This window comes from Alligator sinensis, unplaced genomic scaffold (assembly GCF_000455745.1).
Source record: "Alligator sinensis unplaced genomic scaffold, ASM45574v1 scaffold637_1, whole genome shotgun sequence".
Taxonomy (NCBI): Eukaryota; Metazoa; Chordata; order Crocodylia; family Alligatoridae; genus Alligator; species Alligator sinensis.
The window spans coordinates 254282-278384 of NW_005842368.1; the positions used below are offsets into that span (position 1 = coordinate 254282).

At 50.3% G+C, this 24103-nt stretch overlaps 1 protein-coding gene across 10 annotated transcripts in view; it reads right to left on the reverse strand.

Annotated features, from left to right (window-relative positions):
* The window catches only part of NCOA1 (nuclear receptor coactivator 1), a 247091-nt gene that overhangs the window by 87871 nt on the left and 135117 nt on the right, over window positions 1-24103 (reverse strand). For all 10 annotated transcript variants that reach the window (XM_014522550.2, XM_025210716.1, XM_025210719.1 and 7 more), the window contains 2 exons: window positions 22802-22907; window positions 15372-15538 (listed from right to left, as the gene is read on the reverse strand). In XM_014522550.2, the coding sequence (XP_014378036.1) occupies window positions 15372-15538; window positions 22802-22890 (256 nt within the window). In that variant the 5' untranslated portion in view covers window positions 22891-22907. The remainder of the gene's footprint in view (window positions 1-15371; window positions 15539-22801; window positions 22908-24103) is intronic.

Sequence of the window (24103 nt, forward strand, 5' to 3'; positions counted from 1 at the left end):
CCTCCTCCCTTCTCCACCCTCCTGGAGAAAAACACAGGCCTGAATAAGGCCAAGGCTTAAAACCCAGCACAGCAGAGGGCAAGAGGAAGAGGTGGCAGCACTCATTTCTGCAGGTGGTTTATGACTCCCCTGCATGAGGCACGCGCCTGCTTTAGTCTATGAGCTCTGTCTGCTTCCAGCAGATGGGGGCTGGAGGATTTATTAGCCTTGGAGAGCCCGAGAGCTTTGACAGCTTGGGGATGCAACGGCCAAATGTTCTGCCGCTAAAATAAAGGAAGCGCTCCGGAAAGTTTGTGCAGTTCTTCATAGCTGCCCCTTCCTCTCTGTCTATATTTAAACTGTCAACTAGATTAAAACCGTCAGCGGAGGAATGAGAATTTTATTGACATGCTCCGTAGGTGGCACGGCCCTGTAAAATAAACATATACACAGTGCGCTGCCTGGCGTGACTGCACCGGCAGAGATTTTTATAGTGCTGGCCTGGGGGAGTTTGTATCTGAAATCAATCCTTGATACAAAACGGATTCCAGAGGAGAGGGGGACAGACTTTACTCACATTTGCGGAGGGTGCGGGCATCCGTTCAATCCATTTGGTATTTGAGGTACGACGAAAGCAAGGGGCAGAGAGGAGGAGGGTGTGAAATTCCCAGAACATGCTCAGGAGACTCAGTTTGTATGTGCCATAACACAGGGAATTTGTTTCTGGCACAACGTTTGCTTAATCCCGACCACGCTGAGGACCTGCGACTTCTGCGCATATTTGTGTTGCAGTCAAGCACGATTATGTGCCCTGCTTGCCTGCAGACAGGGCAGGGTGATGAGATATTGGACCCGGAGGGGTCTGTCACATCTGTGTTTGCAGGACTGGGCATAGAGGCATTGCACTCTGCTTCTATCTAGGCAGGGTCAACAGGACCTGTTTCTAAGTGGTGCATCGGTCACTTATTGCCTTTGCCTGTTCTGTCCATGGGGCTGCCTTTGCCTATCGTTCCACTCATCCCCGCAAGGAAGAAAGGGATCCACCAAGATAAGGAAGAGAAAAAAAAATGAGGGAATGGATATTTCGCTGGCAAAGTGATCATTTAAATCCATACGATTTCTGCATTTGCTTGTGTTTGGTCATCTCTAGTGCAAAGGTGGAGGATTCAAACCTTGGTGTTCACAGCTCTGGGCTGGATAAAACCAGACCCCAACAATGCCAAGATTCAGAGAGTTTGAAGCCCAAAGGGACCATGAGATCACCAAGTCAAGCTCTAGTATGCCACAGGCCCATGGTTTTGAAACTGGGCAACACGTGACGCTTTGCCGAAGGGCATGTGCTTACGTTGGAAGAATGGCAGTGGAGCCTCGGACTGGGCACCGCGTGGGGACTAACATCATTGCTGAGCACTGGCCTTGGTGCCGACACTCCTCTTAAGGCACCGACATACAGAGGTGCAAAGAGGGTGCAGGCAGCAACCGTTTGCAGGTAAAGGGGTGTACAGCCAAAACGTCTGAATATCACTGCCACCGGCCCCTGGATTAAGCCCGCTCCCGATTCAAAGCCATAAAATGGAGACTGTGTGCCTTCTCCGGTGTAGGTTACATGCCAGCGGTTATTTACCCTCCCAGTTACACTGCTGTAATTCCTAGCTTGAATTTGTCTGGCTTCAACTTCCAGCCACTGGTTCTTTTTCTGCCATCTTCTCTTAAACTACAGAGCCCTTTCCTGACCAGCACTTTGCTGCACAGGTGTTTATAATGTGGAATCAAGCCATGCGCCAATATTCTTTCAGATAGATAGATAGATAGATTTATATAGACACACACACATACACATATACATATACACACCCACACATACATACATATACACACACACCCATAAATACAAACAGAGACACACATATATATACACACACATCCATAAATACAAACACACACACATATACTAAGCAGGCTGGGCTCTTCAGTGCTCTCACTGCAAAGCATTTTCCCTAGTTCTCAAATTTTTTCTGCTGCTCTTTCCTGCGCCCTTGTTAAATTCTCAGTGTCCCTTTTCAAACATGGACCAGAACTATACTGAGCTTTCCAGTATCGAATGAACCAATGCCCTACAAAGAGTAACTCATCCCCAGCTCATCACTCCCCTGTTCATAAATCCTGCAATTGCCCTTTCTGCTACAGCATCGCCCTAGGAGCTCCTGTCAAAATACTTGTCCATCGTACCAACCCAGGTCCTTCTTGCAATCCCTGCTTTCAGGGTAACATCCTCTCCCCCCCACCACCCCACAGTCCTTGACTGCATTTCTTGTTCCTAGAGGCCTACCTTTACACTTGGCTACTGAAATGCACATTTGAAAGGGCCTGGACTACCCAGTCACCCAGGCTGCTCTGTATGACCGCCCTGTCCTCAATGCTATGTCCTCTATAATCAGTCTCACCCACGCGGTACGCTCCTAACTGATGAAAGGAGAGCCTACAACATCAACTGCACCAGAGGCCCAACCTCCAAGTGAAGCCTTCAGGCACCACTGCAAAGGGTGCATGACAGACAGGGGCCTTCAAAGGAGGGAAAGGTCTATTTTAGTGCTTTTTTTATTAAATGTTAAAAATTATTCATTTTAAAATAAATAAAATAACTTTGCAAGCAACTCAGAAAATAACTGCTGTAAACTGTAAAAAGTTTATTATTTGGTCCAACATTGAGGCTGTCTATACACGTTTCAGGGTGAGGGGGGTGGTTTTAAATAGAGAGGTTCCTGGAGAGCTGCTCTAATTAAAACGCCGCAGCGTTGCATGTCTTAAGCCCCCACGCATTTAAACATGGCTGTGGGACACTAAAGCTCATTCAAATGAGCTTTAGTTAAAGAGCCCTAGCGGCCATTTTTCAACCCGCAGGGGCTTATACACACGACACTGCTGCGATGCTAAAGCGTTCCAATTAGAACGCGGCGCAGACTTGATTAATCAAACTCAATTCATCAAATCCACTCTGACACTTTCTAATTAGAACATATTGGAGCACGTGTATAGGTACCCTAAGTGAGGCAAAAGCTGACAACACCAGAGATGCCAACTGATAGGCTAAAAAACAACTTAAAAATACATAAAAGCTCCCTGCATTACCCTGGTTATTAAAACAGGAATAACACTGAAAAAAAAAAATCAGACGGCCTTTTTGCAGCATGGCCTGTTGCCTTCCTGTCAGCTCTTCACTCAGGTCGGGAAAGAAAAAGAGCTTTCTCTTCAGGTCCCCAGGCCCTACAAAGCACCACGGGGTTGGATTGGCAAGCTGTGGGCCCAATGCTGCCTGGTGGTGAACACCTATTCCCATCACTTTAGAGGAGGGTCAAGGATGACCAGCAGCTCACTGAAGACACCCACCGTAGCATAGGACTGACCCTCCATGGGGATTCACATTACACCCAAGAGCCTCCTAATTGTCTGCTATTCAACAAAAGTAGAGGTCCCAATTCTGCTCCCCCTTAAACCAATGCAAACTGGGAGTAACTTAATGCAATTAAACAGGAGAGATCAGAGCCCGGCTGACAGCTGCAGCTTGAAGACGATCACAATCTAACTGTAGACTTGACACAATCCTTAACACGGTCTAAACTAATTAACATAACCCTCAAGCGTTTAATTAGCTCCACTTCCAGGAGACGGTTGCCCTCACCCTGTTTTCCACGTTACACTTTGTGGCTGGTTTGGTTCTTACATCTGGACGTGCCAAGGGTCAGGGCCGCACCGTGTGCAGCACTAGCTGCACCTAACGAAGATGGGCCCATGGCCAAAAGAGCTTAGCAAGATAACCGCCAGCATAAACTGAAGTGCTTGCTTTCCTATGACTAACACCACCGCGGAGTCTCACTCAGTCACGCCAATGCCAGAGCCACCCCACGCCCAGCACAGGGCTTGGCTAATCACTGACCCACGGTGGAAACAGTGTCCTGTTCAGAGCAGCCAGGTAAGGTTTATGCCCCATTTACGTCCTTTAAACCTCCTGCTGGTCCTCTACGTGGGGATGAATGTCCTCCCCTGCTCTCGATTCTAAATGAGACTCTAAAGTCTCTGTTTCTAGGCTACTCATTTATTTTAACTTAAAACTGTAAGATATTAAATGTCAAGAGAACCTAGTTTAAGCTCCATACCCTGTAGCATTTGGTGCTGCTCAACGCCTGTGGATGCAGGACAAGTATTCTAATTAACTTCTTCAATTAATAGTTTCTTTTAACCTTTTAACAGCAGAAAAAGAAGTTTTCTTGCAACTTTTAATGCCCCATAAGTCATGTAAAACAGAGTATGTGCCTTTCCGAGAAGGCTGGAAGGTTAAGGTGCTCTAGGACTCCTCTTATAGACAATACCCACCAGTTTGGTCTCTTCCATTATGATGCAGACCGTGAGGCTCATCTCCCTCTTCTACGGACCCGATCCTGAACAATGCTGCGCACCTAAAAGCCATAGTAGCTTCAACATGGCTGGTAGGTGACCACCCTCGCTCATGATCAGGCCCTTAATGGCACATATGCAGATCTTGCTTTCTCTCGAGGGAAAATGATTTCCTTGGAAATTTTGCTTCTTTGAAAACTGCAGCCCCTGGAAACACTTGTGCTCATGTCTCTTGACACCAATATGAGACCAAAGGAAGAGACGTTGGTTGGGACTGAAGAACAGTAGCAATAATTTACAGCTTTTTATAGGAAACCTCAGTCAAGGCACTGCTACTGTGTGTTACTTTTGGATGGAGCAGAGTATAAAATTCAGGGTCTTTGGGGCACCTGCATTCTGGCAGAGAGGTGTGTTTCAGGCATTTTATTTACCTGCCATGCTAAACAGAATATATTACACTTGACTGGGGCGAACGCTGCCGAATAAAGCATGTAAATCCAGAACCATGACAAGTAATTGCCAGAAATTAGAACCATGACAAGTAGTTGTCAGAAATTATCAGTGCAGGTCTCTTGCTGGCAAGGTTTGACTGCCCGAGTGAGCAGTGAATTGTGTATGTACTCTAGTCTAGTTATCGCTTCACTGCTTAAAGAAATAGGGGGGGAAGGGAGAGAAAACTGGATCAGAAAAGTTCCTAAATTACCCAGAGGATAATGTAACTGCTGGGCTTGCTGCACTGTATTCCTTAGCATAGGGTTCTTGGGAGACCTGGGACGTGACCCAGCCTGGTAATTCCCAATGCACTGATCTAGGTGGATCCTCACTATCCTTCACCCGGTTACCAGGCACAAGTAATGTCTGCGGAGCCCACGGATCTTCTTCTTAATGACGGGGATGAACCGGCCGGGAAGCTGGACACGAGCAGATTCGAAGGCATGCGCCAAAGAGCTCTTTAACTGAATGTAAGGATGTTTGATGAAGCAAAGGGCCAAGGTTTGCCCAACTGAGGAGCACAGATCTGTGAGCTCTTGGTGCCACGAGGAAGGGTGTTAAGACCTGTGGCCTGGCTCAGCACCTCTTGCAGTAAAACCCACTGCGGAGAGGGACTATCCCCGTCCCATTGAGGACCACGGTAACGATGCGCCTGATCAGTACCCAGCAATCCAGAGGAGGTCACAGCCATCTGCCCAGAGGTGCTACTGTGCCTCTGCACCCGTTCTGGCTCTGGGTGGCTGTGCCCCCTCTCCAGTGCAGATCCACTACCAAAAAATTAAATTAAATTAATTAAACATTTTAAAATGTGTGTAAAAATAATCCATTACCAGGAAATCCCCATGGCTGCTGCAGGGCCACTGAAGAGGAAAAACAGAAAACACAGCTTAAGCTTGACATGCCTGGAGAGCATGTGCTCCCAGGTCCAGCGCCCCTTCCCTATAGCTTACTAATCTCTGCTCTGCCCCTCGCAATGGCCATCAGCCCTACAGGGCCCAGCTTGGGAGGCAGGACTGTCGGGACAGCTCCCCTTCTCCTCTCATCCAGAACAGGCAGACGCATGTTCAGAGCATCCCTTGTGTGTACTGGCCTGGGATCCCGGGGAGAGGAGGAAAGGCACAGGATCTTCTAAGAGACCCAGCTCAGCTCCAAGACGGGGATTCTTCCGAAAAAACGAAATGCAAACGGGCAAGGTTGCCCCTGGAAAGCCTGCTCCGAAACAACGGCTATGACCTTGATGGGGTGGAAGCTTCTCGGGAAGAACGGCAGAATGAGTTACGGCTGCAAGGGATGGCATGGGATGAGGGGAAGCCAAGGAGCCAGTGGCGCTGGAAGGACAAAGGACGACTATTGGAGGTCAATTTGGGAGTGAATGGCAGCTCTTCCTGGAAAATCTGCTTTAGCCAAACAAGTTACTGGGCTCCATATGGAGGTACTCGAGGGAAATTTATAAGAAGCAAGACTGAATGATCTCATGGTTTCTTCCGTCTTAAGCTCTTGGAGTCAAAAAGAGCTTGAGCTGGAGAGCAGCCGTTTCTAAGCTCACTTTTTAATAATAAAAGCAATGCGAAGAGGTGGATGCAATGAGATGCAAGTAACTCCTACTGAGGCGAGAGAGCCAGGACTCTAAGAAACTGGAGCACGTGGTCCTGATGCTAAACTTCCCAGGATCTTGAAGTGATTTGCTACTGAACCTGCCAAACAGAGGCAGTGCTGTTCAACAGGCAGGGGAAACTCGGTGGGTACCAGGAGACCGGATAAAAAAAGTAGAAGTGATGCCAGTCTTCCACAAGGAAAGGCCCTGACATTTTCCATCCAGCCCAATGATTAATTATGGAAGGGGCCTCAGGGATCCTCTAGTCCAGGCACTTGCTGTGCTGTTCCTACCCCAGACACCTGCCCAGCCGCTGCTGGAAAACTCCAGGGCCGGAGATTCACTGCTCCACTGCCCTGCTGCTCTCTCAGTTAGCAAGTTTTCCCTGAGATTTGCTCAAACTCTGCCCTTCTGCAGTTTAAAACCATTGCCTGTGTCCTACCCTCTGCTGCCAGGGGGAACAGCTGTTCTCCCTTCTTTACGGCAGCCTTGCAAATATGTAAGGGACAGATACCTGGTAGTCGTTCTCCGTTTCCTTCCCTCCAAACTCAACAAACCCAGTTCTCTTGAACCTTCCTTGTCCAGATGCACTCCAGCCCCTTCGCCAACTTGGACGCTCACCTCTGTATTCCCTCCAGTTTCTCCACATCCTTCTTGAGATCGGGTGCCCAGGACTGGACGCAATACTCTGGCTGAGGCCTGACCAGCTCTGGGTAGAGCCGTATCATCATCTCCTGTTTCTTGAATATAATGCCTCTGTTAATACAGCCCCTAATGGGGTCAAGTAAACATACTAGTGGGCAGGGAACAAATCCAGGTGGATCTAGACAGGTTGGAGAAGCGGGCACAACAGAATAGGATGCAATTCAACAAGGACAAGTGCAAGGTGCTGCCCCTCGGGAGAAGGAATCACCAGCACCCTTACAGGCTGGGGATGACCCTCTCAGCAGCACTGAGCTCTACCCAGCTATGAAGCAGCCAGGGGAGCGACTGGATAAGACCTCATAATATAGGCAGACATCTAAATTTCTGGGATTTTTTCAGACAAGATTTAACCAATCTGCAAAAAATCTGACACCTTGCCAAGACGCGAGTGTCACACGAGCCTGATGTTTAAGTCAACGGAGAGTGACATCCCGGCTGCCCACCACAGCCGAAGACACGCAGGGCTCCCAGAGAAAGACTCGGAGGTTTCATCCACAGCCACGGCCTTGCAATCGCAGCTGGCATGCTGCAATTTCTCTGCTCTGGCTTGAAATTAAAACGGAGCCGGGATGGCCTGAGTCACAGCCGCCAGCGTCCACAAGTCCCACTGCAGCTGGCGTGCTCTTCGTTTGGTCTTAGTAAGAGTAACGAAGCTGTGTTCTTCCAGCAGGGCTTCCCACAACTCGGGGGGAAAGGAAACCTCCTCTCTGGAGCTACCCAACTGCTCCAGGGATGGAAGAAGTCACTCTCCGGGACTGTCAATCCACCACCCTGCCCCAGCACTGGATTCTTGGTTGGTTTAAAAAAAAAGATGGCTGCTGCCTATAGTGCCCACCTGCAACCCACGCAGGAGTTAGAAACAACTACAGCGTAAGGACCAAAGTGCCCCAGGGGGGAATTAGGGCCCCGCTGTGCTGCAAACTGCACACAGGTCTAATAGGATAGACCCTAAGCAAAGAGCTTAGTCTAAACATCTGATGAGACAGCAGGTGCAGATAAACAGAGGAAGGACACTGGCAGCACAAGGGCCATATGGGATGCTACAAACAGCCACTGTTGCACCAAGTGCTTGGTTTCAACTGATTTCATATTCAGAAGTGCGAATCCATTGCGCTTTTAAAACGTCCTCCGATCAGGCCATGTTTAACACCAGCGTGGCCTCAGAAAGAAACGGCTGCTGAGAAAGGATGGGAAACGTTGCCGTGCTTCTGTGGTGCACCAGGTCTCACAGCGGCACGTGTCAGAGGCGGTCCTTAGGAGCATCTTGCTGCCACCAGACCCCTGCTACCTGCCTGCCTGGCCTGGCTGCGCGGCTGCCTGCCTAGCATTTTAAAGCTGCACGAGCCAGGGTTGCCACGTCTGTGAATAGAACTGTGTTGGCTGACGTGGAAGAAACCGAGCGGGATTCGTGTGGGCTCTGGCAATGAAACCCACTAAGTGATGCACCACGGATTCCACGTACAGAACTGGGCACCGACCTGCCACGCTGACACGTGGGCCGGGCAGCTCGGCATTTCCAAGCTTCCATTGCCCTGAAATGCTAATGCGCTGCAACACAGCAGGTGCAGCAGAAGGTAAAAAGCAAATACCGTGGGGGGAGGACATCCCCTTGAATGCTCCTGGTGGTAGAGTTGCTTGTCAAGCAGGTTCGGAGGGTTTTCAAGGACAGTCCTCTGTGCCGCGGTTTGAGCGTGCAGAGAGCTTGATGAAAAGTTCAATACTGTTTGATTTGGTCTATTAAGACGCTGTATTGATGCTAGTATTATGAAAGGAAATTAAGCCCCCATCAATGAAGAGGCTTTGGGGGAAAGACCTGGTGACCTCATTTAAAAAGGACACTGCCAAGGTTGAAAGATCGCAAAAGAGAAGAGCTTCCCCTTGCTGCTGGCAGTGCTGGGGACCTCTCCCTGCTGGAATCCTTCCTTGCGTGAGCAAAGCCAAACCTATTTATCTATTTATTTCAAATTCGGGTGAGAACAATATATGCTTTTGCTGTCTAAGACAGAGCTCTCCACCTTGCCGAGCTGAGCAGCAGCCTCTCACTGAGCGAAGAGTTAAAAGCCTCTGGCTGGCTTGCTCCAGCCAGCTTGGGGGTGACCTCGCTTGGATCCTGCGTTCACTCCTGGGTTTCACAGCCAGAAATATATTGACAAATTGGAGGGAGTTCAGAGAGAGCAACAAAATGATCGGGGCTGGACGGACAGGCTGGAGAGGGGAGATGAAAGCAGCTGAATGCGTGCACCCAGCGCCGTGGTTAAGTGAGGACACAAGAACAGTCAGCAGATATCTGAAGGTTGTAAACAGCAAGGAGGCAGAAGGAGAGGAGTGCACGTGTATGTGTGTGTGTGTGTACACACACAGGCACATTTAGGAAGACTACAAGAGAGTAAGGAGTACGAGATTTCAGAAGGGACACGGCAGAATCAGGAAACATTGCCTGACACTAACAGCCTGTGGAAAAACCTCCCAAGGATAGTCATGGCAGCCCCACTGCCTGCCTTTCTCATACCACAGCACTGCCCCAGAAGGCCTATGTGCCTCGGGTCACTAGGACAGGAACAGTGCAATCATACAATAAAAGGACAGATACCATTACTACTACTACCATGTGGCTTTGTACAGCATTTGCTCTGCTCACAACTCCGCACAGACATCAATCCAACCTCATTGTTGTCTTGAGGATAGTGGGTGGATAAGAGTTATGACCCCATTATACAGATGAGGAACTGAGGGACAAGACACAGAGAAGCCCTTTCTGGTCTCTCTGGCCTGCCTTCATCCTACAGACTGTGCAGTCACTTTAAATGAGCCCAGATGAAGCATTGTACAGATATCCTATAGGGAGCCAAATGGACAGAAAGGATTTAGCAAGAGAGTTTTGCTGGGGTCTGATTTCAGCCAGTCTGTGAGGCAGCATGAACTGGATTTTGGACCTAGAAGGGAGGAAAAGATGACATTTTATATGATGGGACATAGGCAGAACAAGGAGCCAGATCCTATTTGACCTAAGCAGGCACAGGCATCTAAATGCCATCTCATCCCAGCCTGCTCCACCCCTGAAAACCAGCTAATGTAAGAAGCATGTGGGTCTTCCTTCCCCTACCTGCAGCCACCGCTACTCTCCGTGCCTCTGCCTCGAGGCTAGTGACGGCCTGTTATAAAAGCATCCACGTTACCATATTTTCAGGGATTCAAACAGGGCAGAAGAGGTTGGGGACGACCATATAATTTAGGGCGCATGGCATTTCAGATGCGAGTGATCCCCAGTGCACACTGATTTTAACACTAAGTCCCTATCCACACTACACCCAAGGAGATGTGCAACTGGAGCAATGGCTTGTTGCTACATGCGCAGCAAGTGTACCTAGAAGTCCCTGCTAAAATTACACAAGTGCTAGGTGCTGTACATGTAGTAAAAGGTGTCTCTTTCCGATTGCCTACACACACAAGATGAGCTGGGAGGTGCCCACAGCCACACACGTGATTAGGGGTGCACCCAGTAGGAGAGCTCAAGGCTTCCGACCCCGTGCCCCGAGTCCTCTCTGCTTGACAGTGCCACATGTTTTGTGCTGCATGGAAGAAAGGCTTTAAAGTTATTGCTTCCACCTAGCCCTGGTTGGATATACAGCTTGCACCTGCAGACGAGGTGAGGATTACTGTTTTAAGAGCTGATGTATCAAGCTGCTTGACAAAGACGTGATATAGAGGTCTGGAGAGTGGACAGAGCAAGTGGATCGGTACTGTCCATATTCTCATTAATTGCCCCCCATGAAGCACTGGGCAACATGAGTAACATCTGCCACGTGACTCCACAATCACCCAGCGAGTACTCTTCCCTCCACCACCCTTTACTAGACATTAACAATACGGGAGGCTGCAAGTGGGAGAGGATCAGTGGAAAAAACCCTGATCAGACCCCATTCACACTCCCTTCCAGCCTCCGTTCTTCGCTGCTATGCGACACAGGAGACTGGGCAAGACAGACCTAGGGTCTGACCCAGGGAATGGCGGTTCTTATATTTATGTTCACAGGTTTCCTGAGCACTTCAGGAAGGGAACTCCAGGTGCTGGGTTGAACTCTGCTCCATCACCTCAAACGAAGGCTAAAAGAGCAAGAATGAGATCACAGGATCACAGGAAAGCAGAGCTGGAAAGGACCTCACAAAGTCATCAAAACCGACTAAACCGTCCCAGCCAAGTATCTGTCCAACCTGCTTTTGAAACTTTCCAAGCATGGAGGTTACACCGCCTCTCTAGGCGGCCTGCCCCGATGCCTGCCCACTCTCGGAGATGCTCGGGTTCAGGTGCCTTTCCCCTTTCACCCAAGGGTCTGTGCAGCCCAGCGGCTTCTGCGCGCTTCCCTGCTCCTCCCCGGGGAAAGGACTTTGCTCCAATGGCATCACAGGCCTGAAAAGCAGCATTCATAAAGTCGCCCCAGCTCCAAATCAAAAAACTTCTGCGGGACAGACAAGCGCTGAAATATTACCCAGCTGGCCCCTTCCTCTGCTGCATTTATTGCTGTCTTGGCAGATGAATTTCAGGTTGCTGCCACAGCCGCAAACTGCTTGTTCTGCCAACTGTACATTACTAACATTGGAAGGGGGCCAAACTAGGAATCTTTTCTAAAAGCATTTGCTTCATACTTTAAATAACAGCAGCCCAGCGTGCTGGGGGAGGGAGAAAGGGGAGAGGACTTAGCTGATGTATGCGATGCATTTGCAAGGTTTCCTACTGGCTTCTGGCTCCTCTATGAATTTGTGGGACAAAAATAAGTCCCGATCCTGCAGATGGAGAAGCCTGTTTGGAGGCGGGAGAAGGGCCGAGAAGACATGACCTCTAAATCCTCCGAAGAGGCGAGCTCGGAGGGGCTGACAACGGGGAGGAACCTCCACCGCTGACTGCTTGCTTGGCAAGCGGAGGCTGAGCTGGGGATTGTTTCCATTCATTAGGAGCTTACACCTGCTGGCTCCCATAACTCCACGACTCGCAGGGAGTGCCGATAAGTGCCCCGTGCTCCACAAAGGCTTTCGCTTTGGCATTTTCTAATCCGACAGAAAAGGGCTCCAGCTACTGCTTCCTCTGTTCGACTCCGCCGCCTCCGCCCCTCAGTTAGACGGGGTCTCGCAATGCTACCCCTATCCCAGCTCACTTTGGTGCCTTTGGGTTTTGCTCGCTGGGGTCACTGAAGCGATACAGATGCGCCACTCTTTGATCCCATCAGCAGTGCCGCTACGTCTCCTCCCCGAGATGCTCGCAGGTACGTGCCCAGCACGGAGAATCCTCCCAGGTTCTGGCTTTTTGCTGGCATGTGGCCTAAATACCGCAGGCGAGCTCCCTGACAGGGCCTCAGGAGTAGGCCGTGTACATAATAAATGGGCCATAGACATGCAGGTTTTCTGTTGGGCAGGTATGTGTGTCCATGTACCTCCCATGCATTTTTAGATCTCACCTGTGCCAAGACACTGCAGCCCCTCAGGCTGCCCTCTTGCTTTATTTAACCTCCCAGTGTAGCTCTTGGCCAGTCTTGGTGTACAACTCTCCACCCTGTTTACGTCGCAAGGCCTTTCCCCATATCGTTCCTATTCCCTTCTGGCAGCCAGCATGCTCTGGGGTGCTGAGGCCGACATCCTGCACAAAGGCCTGCACCTATGGCCACTCTGGCTGCGTGTCTGAGCATGACAGTAAACCTCGCTAGAAGCACGGACAAGCTGCATCCAACCCCTGTCCTCAGGCAAAGCTTTGGTGACTCTGGTGTCTGCTAGTTCTGCGGGAGGACGGACAGCTTGGGAAGCAAAACCAGGAGCCAGCTAATCAGCTGACATAAAGCACACCTTCGAATGGGGCAGAGACAAGGAGGAACGGCAGGGATGCACGGAAACAAACACCACCTGAATAAGGTTCAGTGCCAGAAATATGTCTCCGACCCCAGTACAAATCTACTGCTGTTTAGACGTGTCACCCTCACCTTCTCCTGCCTCGTGCTCCTCCACGGAGGCACTAAGGAAATGCAGAGGTGAAGTTGCTTTGGTGCCGCACCAGCTAATCCAGTAATAGAGAGCAAAGCTCAAGGAACAATATTTTTAAGTAGTGCTTGTCCTAGTTAATGTTCAGCCCTGCTGTGCAATGTCAAGAAAACTAATGAATGCTGAAGTGCCAGTAAGCAAGAAGCTCTTAAGTACTTACCTACTATGAAATTCTTTTCAGATTTCAGCCGTAACGTGAATGAAATCTGAAAACAGGCTGCCTGGTTCTCCGGGACGGCGGCGCAGCTCCGTAGCACGCGCAGGGCTTAATCAGTGATGAATGTTTCACAACTCCCCCCGCCCCCTCCCGCGGAGCCTGCGTTCTGCAATTCCGTTCCTAAAATAATAGTGAGCTCGGAGGTTCGATGCCAGCGCGCCCTGAACATATAGCCTAAAATGGTGTGCTCCTTGAAGAGACGAGGAGGGTTGATGCTACCATGCACGCACGCACTCACTGCCAGGCTACAGGGTGTAGAAAATCCTTAACATCTGTTACAAGGCGACGCTGCTTAGCTCTGAAAATGGGCAGCAGGAGAGTTGGGCAGACGGATCTGGTTGCCTGGTCCTGCCCATCTCACCTCTGTGCAAGGAGGCAGCACACAGGATACATGCAGTGTCCACACCTTGGCTGAAGCACCAAGGACCGAACTGAGCACGAGCTAAAAGCCTGAGCTCCTACGCTACGAGCTAAGCCACCACTAGCTCTACAACTGGGGCCAGTAACGTGGGGCACAGAGGGGACCCATAATACATACTCACCAGTAGGATGCGGATGTACTGCCAATGCCCTGTTTATGCCCTTTGGATTTCCATGGTGCCTATTCATAGACATTTCATAGACATTGGGGCTGGAAGGGACCTTGCGAGATCATCGGGTCCAGCCTGCTGCCCAAGGGAGGCTGGCCCTCTGCATAGGGCGACTGTCAATCCCCAAAGGAACACAGGGTCTGAGCACCTCAAAGTGCTATTAAAGCCATTAGTCCAGGGTGAAGAAAGGGATTATCATCCCATGAACGCAACAGCTTCATACCAGGGAGTCTGCTGCAGACAGAAGTGGTGCTTCTCTCCGTGTCATTCACAGTGGCTGGGTGTGGCAGCCATGGCTGGATTCGTGGCCCCCACCCTTTCAATCACACTGGTTGGCAAGGCTGAACGATTTGCTTGCGGTCACATAAAGCATCTGTGGAAGAGCTGGGCAAAGCAGCCAGACCTCCTGACTCCCAGCCCCACACTGCAACAGACCGTGCCACCCCACCCCTGCCTTCCCCATCCCTGGTGTAAGCAGAGACTTTGAGCCTCTCAGCACGGCTGAATTCCTGGGCATAATAAGCAAAGCCTTCAGTTACTGGCAAAGTAACAAAAAGTCCTCCCCTTCCCTCCCCCAACCTTCTTGTTCATGTAAGGAGTTGCTGATGCCATGTGGCAGCCTGGGGAAAGCACTCTATTCAGGGGAAACAGCATGAAGTGCACGCAGCTTCGTACATGCTGCAGTCCATAGGCGCAGGCATCTCTCTCTCTCCCCTTTTTTGAAGGGGCAGGGACACCGGCACAAAAACTGCCCTTAAATGGGTACAACGATGGCCAACATTTGCTTCTTGCTTAAAGCCACTTAGGAAGGAAACCTGGTCTAGTGAGAGCAGTACAAAAGGGAGACCAGGAACCGCTGCATTTTCTAACCCCAGAGCCCTTCCTTCTGCAACCCTGGGCCAGCCATGCAGGTTCTCGGGGACTACAAATGGGTTTAATATGCATGGACCTAACTCGCAGCGAGGCTAGAGATGAGCTGGTTTCAAGGGCCTGATTGCACGTACAGGCGGTCCTGCTCATGTACGTGGGATGCTTGTCAGGGGAAGGACCACTTCCTTACAATGCTGGCAGAGCGCAGGCAGGGGGAATGGGATAATACCTTGGCTCTACAAAGCACAGTCTCACAATGAGTCTACACCGGCAGGACAGGCTGTGCTGGGCAGGAAGACAACATTGCATACAGAGCTATGATTTCAAGGAACGAGCTGCAGGGACAGGGGAGACGTCCACGCAAACGTCTTCATGCCAGTGGGAGAAGCCAAGCTCTGCCAGGCAGGACTGCCGCTCAGCCACAGCTCTGCTTCGCTTCTCAGCGTTCAGAGGTACCAGGAGGACATCCTGCCTACAGGACTCCCGGGCGCCTGGCAGCCATCATTTACCTTGTTCCAATCTCTTCATCTGCTGGATCTGGTCGACTGTCTTTTTCAGGATCTTGCATTTGTCTGGTTTGACGCTCAGGGTGTCGATGTCCCCGATGTTTGCTGACAGCAGCTCTGCCAGCTCCTCCAAGTACTTGTTCTCCTGCTCCCGGCGCCGCTTCTCATTGCTGTAACAAAAAAGAAACCGCAGGTTAATTAATGGCTTTCCCGCTCCTCCCCCCTAAATAGGCAAGTGTTTGTGTGTGCCATAGGCACCCGTATTTTTGGCTCGAGGCAGGACTGGCACCTCCAAAATGCAGGGGGACCTGGAGCAGGCTCTGGCCTGGTTTTCAGCAGACACAAAATAGGACTGAGTTCCAAGGAAAGTCGGTGGAGAGAGGTCCAATACAAAAACCAGGCAGACTTGCCTAGATCGGGAGCAGACCTGTGCCAACACAAAAATTCAGGCTCCAACCTGAGCAAACTGAACAAATTCTGCTCCTGTGAACTCTTGCCTTCCCAAAGCCACTGGTCAGACTGGTGCAAGGCATGCCTGACTCCACCTGCAAAGGATCAACAACATCCACCGGAGTGTGGTAGTTAGCTGTGTTAACCCGAGGTTAAGCAAAAGGCAGGACAGGGCAGGACCTCGGAGACTAACTCATTCAGAGACGCACAAGTTTTTGTAGGCTACAGCAAAAGCTATAGCAGCAGGGGCCAGCCTTTTTTGGCAGGCATGGCTCGAATTAGCTCCGTACCTTTCCCGAGCGTCACCCTGATCCCTCTTCCTTCCCTGATCTGCTGCTCTCCTTTCTGCTTCCTGTCCTGTGCTCCCTGCCTGATCTGCTGCTCTTTCTTTTCCTTGCCCAATCTGCCACGTGCCGCACCCAGAGGCTGCCCGTGCCACCTGTGGTCCTCATACTGCAGGATGGCCGCCCCCAAGCTACAGCATCTGATAAAATAGGCTGTAGCCTATGAAAGCTCATGCCTCTCGGACTTAATCTACTAGGTGCCACCCTGCTCTGCTTTCTGCTTAACATCAACTGGAGTGCACAGGGGTTGACACTGAATTGAGGCCCAGGGCTGGGATGAAATGCTGGTTTCTTCCCAGTGAGAGAGCCAATAGCAGCTCTCCTCCTCAAAGCCAAATGCAGGCAGCCTGATACAGCCCCATGAAGTTTCCCTGCTGCAAAGAGCAACAACTTGGCTCTCAAGAGTCACTCCAGAGACTGTAACGTATCCCTGTGCCAAAGACACCGTGAGCAGGAAATCCAGTGTAATGATCGACCCATGCTGGACTGAGTCTGGAAGCAAGACTGCTCCATCGAGCTCACAAGCCCTGTGTAGCAACAGCGACTGGCCAGTGCACTGCACACACGCATACGTATGTGCACATAAACTTTATTAGCACGCGACTGCAACCCCTTCCCTGCAGCCGCGGAGGGACATGGAGTAAAAGGCCAGTGCAGAAAAAGCTGCCCCAACGTGGATTACTCTTGTTTGCAAGCTGATGTGATGTCAGAGGGAAGTCACGAGTTTGTAACTCAGCAAGAACGCCAGCAGCCCCCGGATCCTAGGGCAGATGCTCCATAGCACTTTTCCCGGATAGGAGACAGGGAAAATTAAGAGCAGAAAGTCCCCTGTGCCAGGAGTCCAGGTCAGCGAGAAGACCGGGGGCTTGTCTATCCAGAAAAGCACTCTAAATCAACCCGCTACCGAGGAACGAGGCTGGGCAGAGGGAGAAGCTAAAGGCTGGAAAGTTGAGGTTTTGCTGCCCGTGTTGAAGTTGCCCTGTAGCAAACGCTGGCCACCTGCTGCTTCCCTCTCTGCAGCTGGTACCCCGACACCTTAGCCCCCCCTTCCTACAAAGGGATCCATCCCAAACCCCGAGCCAGCGACATGCACGGAGCAGTGCTGTGCACAGATGTCCTGGGCTCGCAGACTGGTTCCTTCTTCTCCTTATTCAATTCCAGCCAGATGATCAGTTTTGCTGCTAGGCCTGACAGGTGCGTACCGGGTCCTGTACTCTCCGCTGCTGCTGCCTGCGCTCGCCCTCCCACGTATAGAGCTGGAACGAGGGCATGTGCACCCCTGAAGGGACCATTGTGTCCTTCATCTTCCTCCACCCCCAGCTGCTATCTCGGTGCAGGCTCCGCTGGGCTGAGATTAACCCTTCTAGGCCTCCTTCCCCCTTGCTCCCCCTCCACATGAGGTTGAGAAGTCAGAGATGCAGGAGACGGATGCATCAGACTGATGCAGCAAGCCAGCGGCCGGGGAGGGGGTCTCCTAGGAAAACCTCCGGTTTTTAAAAACAATCAGCAATGAGACTGCAGACCTCTCTGAGACAGGGGAAAATGATGAGTATTTAGGTCTGGCCACTGCAGGCTTAATTGATTAAGTGAGTCTGCTCCAAAGTGGTGGATCTCCGGTGCGTCGCTGGAATAAAAGTATGTGTATAAATGCCTGTGAAGTACGCGGAGCTCGGGTTAAGTCAAGCTCTGTGCAAAGAGAGAGGTAATAAGTGGCTGCTGGTCTTTCAAGGGAGGCACGTTGCGCTGGCTGGTAATTTGGACGGGAGCAGGGACTGCTTGCCTGTGAATTCGGGAGCACGCCTGGTTCTCTTTGCTTCCCTGCTGGGCAGCTGACAATGATGTGCTCAAGGCATCGCGCTCGAGCAAATGGTTAAATGGGCAAAGAGTTTGTCTGGGCTGCTGTCTGGGCCTCTCTTTGTTACCGGTATCAGCAAAATCAGAACTTCACTGTACGCGCTAACTTGTGCTTTAGGAAGTGACCCATTTACCTCAAGCAGAGGACTAAACTGTACCCAATTACCTTGGCTCAAGGGACCCCGTGCACTTGGCAGGGCCACGGTGTGTGTGAAAGAGAAAGCCTATCTGAAAAGTGGGATCTTTTTCCACCCCTGATACGTGTATCAAAGGAGCTGTTCTATTAACATACAGGAACAGAACAGAGCAGGCAGGAAAGAGGACAGGGAGAAATGGTGTTTGAGAGAGAAACGAGGCAAAATGCCAAAGGAATGAGAACTGCCAGACTAAAAGGCAGAAGTGAAATAATAATTAAAAAAACAAGGAAAGAGACGCAATCAGTTTACAAAAGCAATGAAAGCAAATCCAGAGCATTGCTTGATAAGCAAGTCACAGAGGCATCCTACATGCCACATTGAGCCATGCAGATGAATACTGAGCAGAAACCTATTTGACTGCAATGAGTCACTTTGCAAAACATTCAGACCTAGATGGAGACACACTTTACCTCTTGAAGGGCAGGTAAATGTTTCTCAATAGAGTCGAACGCACGTTGTAGTCGAGATCACATTAATTTCCACCCCTCGTTGCAAAGCAGGGTGGGGGGGAAGAAAAAGGCAGAACGACTCCATGTTGCGGGTGAACTCATTAAGCAATAAACTTAATGCCCCTGTTGCTGTGGCAACTTTCGAATTGTGGGAGGGCAAATAGACCAATTTTCCTTCCATAAAAGCATCATGAGCATATTCGAGCGGTGGGCTGTTCCCTACGGTTCGACAGCAAACAGCAGCGGTTCGGCTTCCCAGGCTTTTGTAAAGGATTCCTGCAATTCAAGCGGCTCTGGACTGTCATGCTCCAGGCTTTGATGGACTCCCGGAGCGGGAAGGTGTCTTTGCCCATCACTGGTGGAAGGTAAACTGTCTCCCAGAGCTTTCTGAAGAGAACAGGACATAGCGCCAGGGGCCTGGCCAGCTTTCCTTCTTCTAGTCGAACTCCTTCCAGCGGCCAACGCTGTGAGTAAGCTCCACGTGTGCCTGCAGGAATTCAAGTCAACCCTTTCAAAGGGCTTTCCAATACCTCACGTGCCAAAGGGGCCGGATAATCCATCCCAGTGTCACAAATTCAAAGCTAGGGAAGGGGAAGAAAGGTTTTCATCTGGCTGCTGCAGGTTCCCTCTGATCAGCCTGGTCTGGATTTCCAATATCTGTATAGCAAGGTTTCTGCTGGGCGAGCACTGTAAGTGTGCAAATAGCACAAGCTAGTTAGAATAGACACTGCAGGCCGTGAAGAAGCTTCCCAGCCAAGAGAAAGGAGTTTGCTTTTAGATGAAGAGGGGCACGGAGACCTTCACTCCACACACAGAGGCAGGGATTGCGCTCAAGGGTTTTCATTTCTCCGGGTTTAACCCGGCTCAAATTGCAACCATTAGCAGGATTAAGACTGGATTTAAAGGAGCATTCAAAACATGTAAAAAGCCCGCAGGCAGTTTAGAAGCTGTTGAACAATATCATATTAGAGGCTCAGGAAAAGGGGTATATCGCAAGTCAAAAGGAGTACCAAACAGGCCAATAAAGCCCCTGCATGGTCCAACAGCAAAGCAAGGCAAAAAGGCATCCTTCAAAAAATAAAAGGCGTGCCCAAATGAGGAAAACAGAAATACTCACAAACTGGCAAGTCAAGTATAACAGTGAAATAAGGTGGTCCAAAAAATAACTGAAACGGCATCTAGCAAAACATGCTAAAGCCAATATTTGTGTTAATACATCAGAAGCAGAAAGCCAGCTAGAGAATCAGTGGGGCCGTTACACGATCAGGGTGTACAAGGTGCACTCGGGGATCATAAGGTCATAGCAGAAAAGCTAAATGACTTTGCTGCATCACTGTTTCCACTGAAGATACTGGGGAAATGCCTCTGGCAGACCAATCCTTTCTAGTAGGTGGGTCTGAAGAGTTGGACCGCACTGCAGTAACAAGAGAGGACGTTTTGGAACAAATTGATAAACTGACTATACAAAGAAATCACCAGGACTGGGTGGCATTTCCCTAAGTGCTCTGAACTAACTCCAAGGTGAAACCACAGAACTGGTGGCAATAGTCTGTACCCCATCGTTACAAACGGCCTCCGTGCCAGAAGACTGGGGGGCTGCAAACACAGCACCCATCTTCAAAGAAGGGCTCCAGAGGTGATCCTGGGAACTACAGACCAGTGAGTCTCACTTCCATCCCTAGCAAGTTGGTAGCATCTGTAATAAAGAATAAAATCAGCAGTCACAGGGACAAAGACAACCTGCTGAGGAAGCCAACAAGGTTTTTAAAGAGAAATCCTGCCTCACCGACGTGCTGGAGCTCTCTGAGGGTATCAACAAGCACGTGGTCAAGCAGGGATCCAGCCGACATAATATATTTGGACATTCAAAAAGCCTTCAGCAAGGTCCCTCACCAAAGGCACAAAACTATGTTGCCGCAGGATTGGAGGGAAGGCTCTTTTGGGGGTTGAAAGCTCGTTCAAAGATAGGAAGCAAAGGGTAGGACTACACGGTCACTTTTCAGGATGGAGGGAGGTCAAAAGTGAGGTCCCACAGCAATGTGTGCTGAGACCTATTTTGTTCCAAATTTTCTCCACTTGGATGTCTATATTGCTGGGATCATTTGACCCCAGCTGACTTCCTGCCCCTGGGGCAGGGGGCTGGACCCGATGATCTTGTGAGGTCCCTTCCAGCCCTAATGTCTATGCAATCTATGAAGCAGTAACCTGGAAATGGGGGTGCACAGTGACGTCTCCAAGTTTGCAGATGACACTAAAATATTCCAGGTAGTCAAGTCCCAAGCTGATGGAGAGGAGCAGCAGAAAGATCTCACCAGGCTGAGTGGCCAAGAAATGACAGATGGACTTCAATGTCAACAAGTACAAGGTAATGCAGCTTGGGAAAAATAACCTCAACTATACATAGGCAGCGCTGGGGTCTGAACGAGCTCGTACGACTCAGGAAAGCGACCTTGGAGTCATTTTACAGAGTTCTTTAAAAATGTCAGCTCAGCGCGCAGCCTGCCCAAAGCAGCTAACACAGTGTTGAGCATTGTTAAGAAGGGAATGGAAAATAAAATGGAAAACGTCACCATGCCGTTGTAGAAATCCATGCCCCCACATCTTGAATACTGTGTGCAGTTCTGGGCCTCACATCTCAAAAAGGATGTAGTAGCTTTTGAAAACGGTAGAGAGAGGACCAACCAAAATGATCAGGGGCCTGGAGCAGTTGCCAGACCAGGAGAAACTAAAAAGGCTTGGACTCTTCAGCTTGGAAAGAAGAAAGATGAGGGGGGATAGGACAGAGGTCTGTAACGTCATGAAGGCCGTGGACCAAGTGAATAGGGAGCTGTTGTTCACCGAGTCCCAGAACAGTATAAGTAGGGGGGTACGCACTGCAATGAGCAAGAGACACGTTTCAAATGAACAAAAGAAAGTACTGTTTTTAAAGCCAGGTGTGGTTAACTTGTGGAACTCACTGCTGCAGGAGGTGGCGGAGGCAGAGAGCACAGCCAGGTTCAAAAAGGGACTGTATAAATTCATGGCTGATAATCTGTTAATTGCTACTGAACAAAATGGTTGGAGATATTTCTTCTGGCATGTCTAATCCAAAAAATGGTGGGTGCCAGGGAAAGCGACAGATCCCTTGAGGAATATCCAGTATAATGCTCTCCCTGTACAGCACCCACCCCTGTCAGTGTCAGGGACAGGACAGCGTGCTAGATGGACCATTGCACTGACTCAGGGTGACGTTTCTCATGTTCAGGCAGGGCTAGAAGAAGCCACAGAACTGTGATCCAAGTTGCACACGTTCTTGGATAACAGTTTGGGCATCTGGGAAGGTCCCACATAACCCTATTTCCTCATTTACCACATACACCCAAATAAGATGTGCCTTGTTTTTGGAAGGCAGAGTTGTGGCTGAGAGCTGGCTTTTCCACAAAAACACTGCGCTACACGATCGCCGCCGGCTTCTCGGTCCCTGCCAGAGAGCAGGAGAGAGTGCAGTCCTCTAATAACTTTGCGTGGCCACTCTTAAATTGCACTGATTTTTGACAAGCTTTATCCCATTACAAGGACACGGGGGATATATAGCACTACACAGACTCATATTTAGGGGGCTTATCCCCCTTCAATGTTCAATATATTACATGATGAACTTACTGCTGCCTTCATATTTACTATACAGAGACTGTCGCAATGCAAGTCAACACAGCCAAACGCAAACATGGAGCAAAGGGATCCTGGGGTCCCGAAACAAAAGTGCATTGCTTGGCCAGTTGGCATAGGGGGACATATTGGTTGAGGAGACCTGCATGGGTTGAGCAGCCAATCCCATCTCACGCTGAGAAAGCTCTCTCAGTCCTTCCCTGAGCCATCAAGCGCTCAATTTATACGATCAATAAATTATCTTTGATAACGAGCCTCTATTCGCCGGTTGCCACCGAAAAGCAGGAAGAGCAGATGGGGAGTTATATTTCCATCATGTTCCATCTTCCACCACAGCCACTGATAAAAGCAAAGCTGAGTGCTAGTGGGAAGTGTGAACATTTTTGAGTGGCTCAAACCTGCTCCATCTGCTCAAGCAGACGGGACAGAGAGATGCGGTTGGAATGACAAAGTAGCCATGAGGGGAAACGCATGCGCAGCCGTGCACGTACCTCTGGGCCAACGTGTCGCACGGAGACCCCTTCCTTTTGCGGGAGTCCGGGTTAGCAGGGTCCGTTGAGCTGTCCCCAAGGCCACTCATCTTGAGCTACGTTGCACCTGCACAGGCAAGAGAAACAAGAGTCAGGAAGCTGCTGGGAAGAGTGTCTGGCAACAGGCAGCGATTGCTTCACGTGGGACAGTGCCAGAAAACACAACTCGCAAAACTAGGGCAGTGGCAAGCGCTCCTGCTGCTCAAAGCCTTCTCCTTCACGGGGTCTGCAGAACCGGCTCTGCTCTTTAGCCTGGTCCCTGCTCCACCAGGCTGGGACAGGAGCGTGCGCAGACAGCACTTGTGCAGAGGAGGAAGGAGACCATTCCCATTCCTGCGCTCAGGGTGGTTCTCCAGCCTTTGCTCTGCCCCGTGAGCCCTCCCTGTCACCATTTACAATGTGGACCGAGCTCTCCCACTCTCCGTTGCCCCCGTAGCTTTTAGTTTCCAGGCCTTATATCATTTTCATCGCCCTTCTCTGTTAACCAGTCCAACCGCAGCCTCCGGCAGGCTTTGCAAACACACTACCCAACACCTTGCTTGTTCACAGGCAAGCAGGCCACTGCACACCCAGGTGCAGTGTTTTGGGGCGGGGGTGACTACTACGAGGCAGCTCGTGGTTCCTCCACCACCCACGGGGCTCTCTGACGCACTGAACCCTAACGAGCTGTCCCAGCCCCCACGGTCAGAGCTGTGCTGCTGCCCCCCACTCCTCCGGGAACATATGACTTGACTTTAATCAGATATGACTCATCCCACTGGATGCAACGTCCCTCCCCAACCCCCTTGTGAACTTCCCGTTCGCAGTCTGATGTCCGTGGGTTAATGACCCTCTCGGTCCAGATCAGTGTTGGGTCCAGATCTTCCTGTCGGGCACTGCTAGGGGTACATATAAAGCTGGCCGGTAGCTGCTCATCTACTTTAAAAGCAGACTGCTTTTTTATGATTATTTTCCTACCTATAGGAACTGCTGCAGGTGCCACCGAGATGTGGGCTTACAGGTGGAAGGAAAGAGCGAGCAAGAGAGAAGTGTTTATAAGATGAATTCCCTGGCTTTACCTACGGCAGGTTCAGGCGTGCCAGGGTTGACGGTAGTTTTACTAAAACGTTAGATTATCGATTTGTATAGGGCTTGGATAGGGCTGATCCTGCCTCAGGCAGGGGGTTGGACTCAACCTCAGGAGACACCTTCCAGCCCTTCTTCTCTACCATTTCTATACTTTCTTGCTTTTCAAACATGCCCCACATTGCAAAAGTGTTTAAG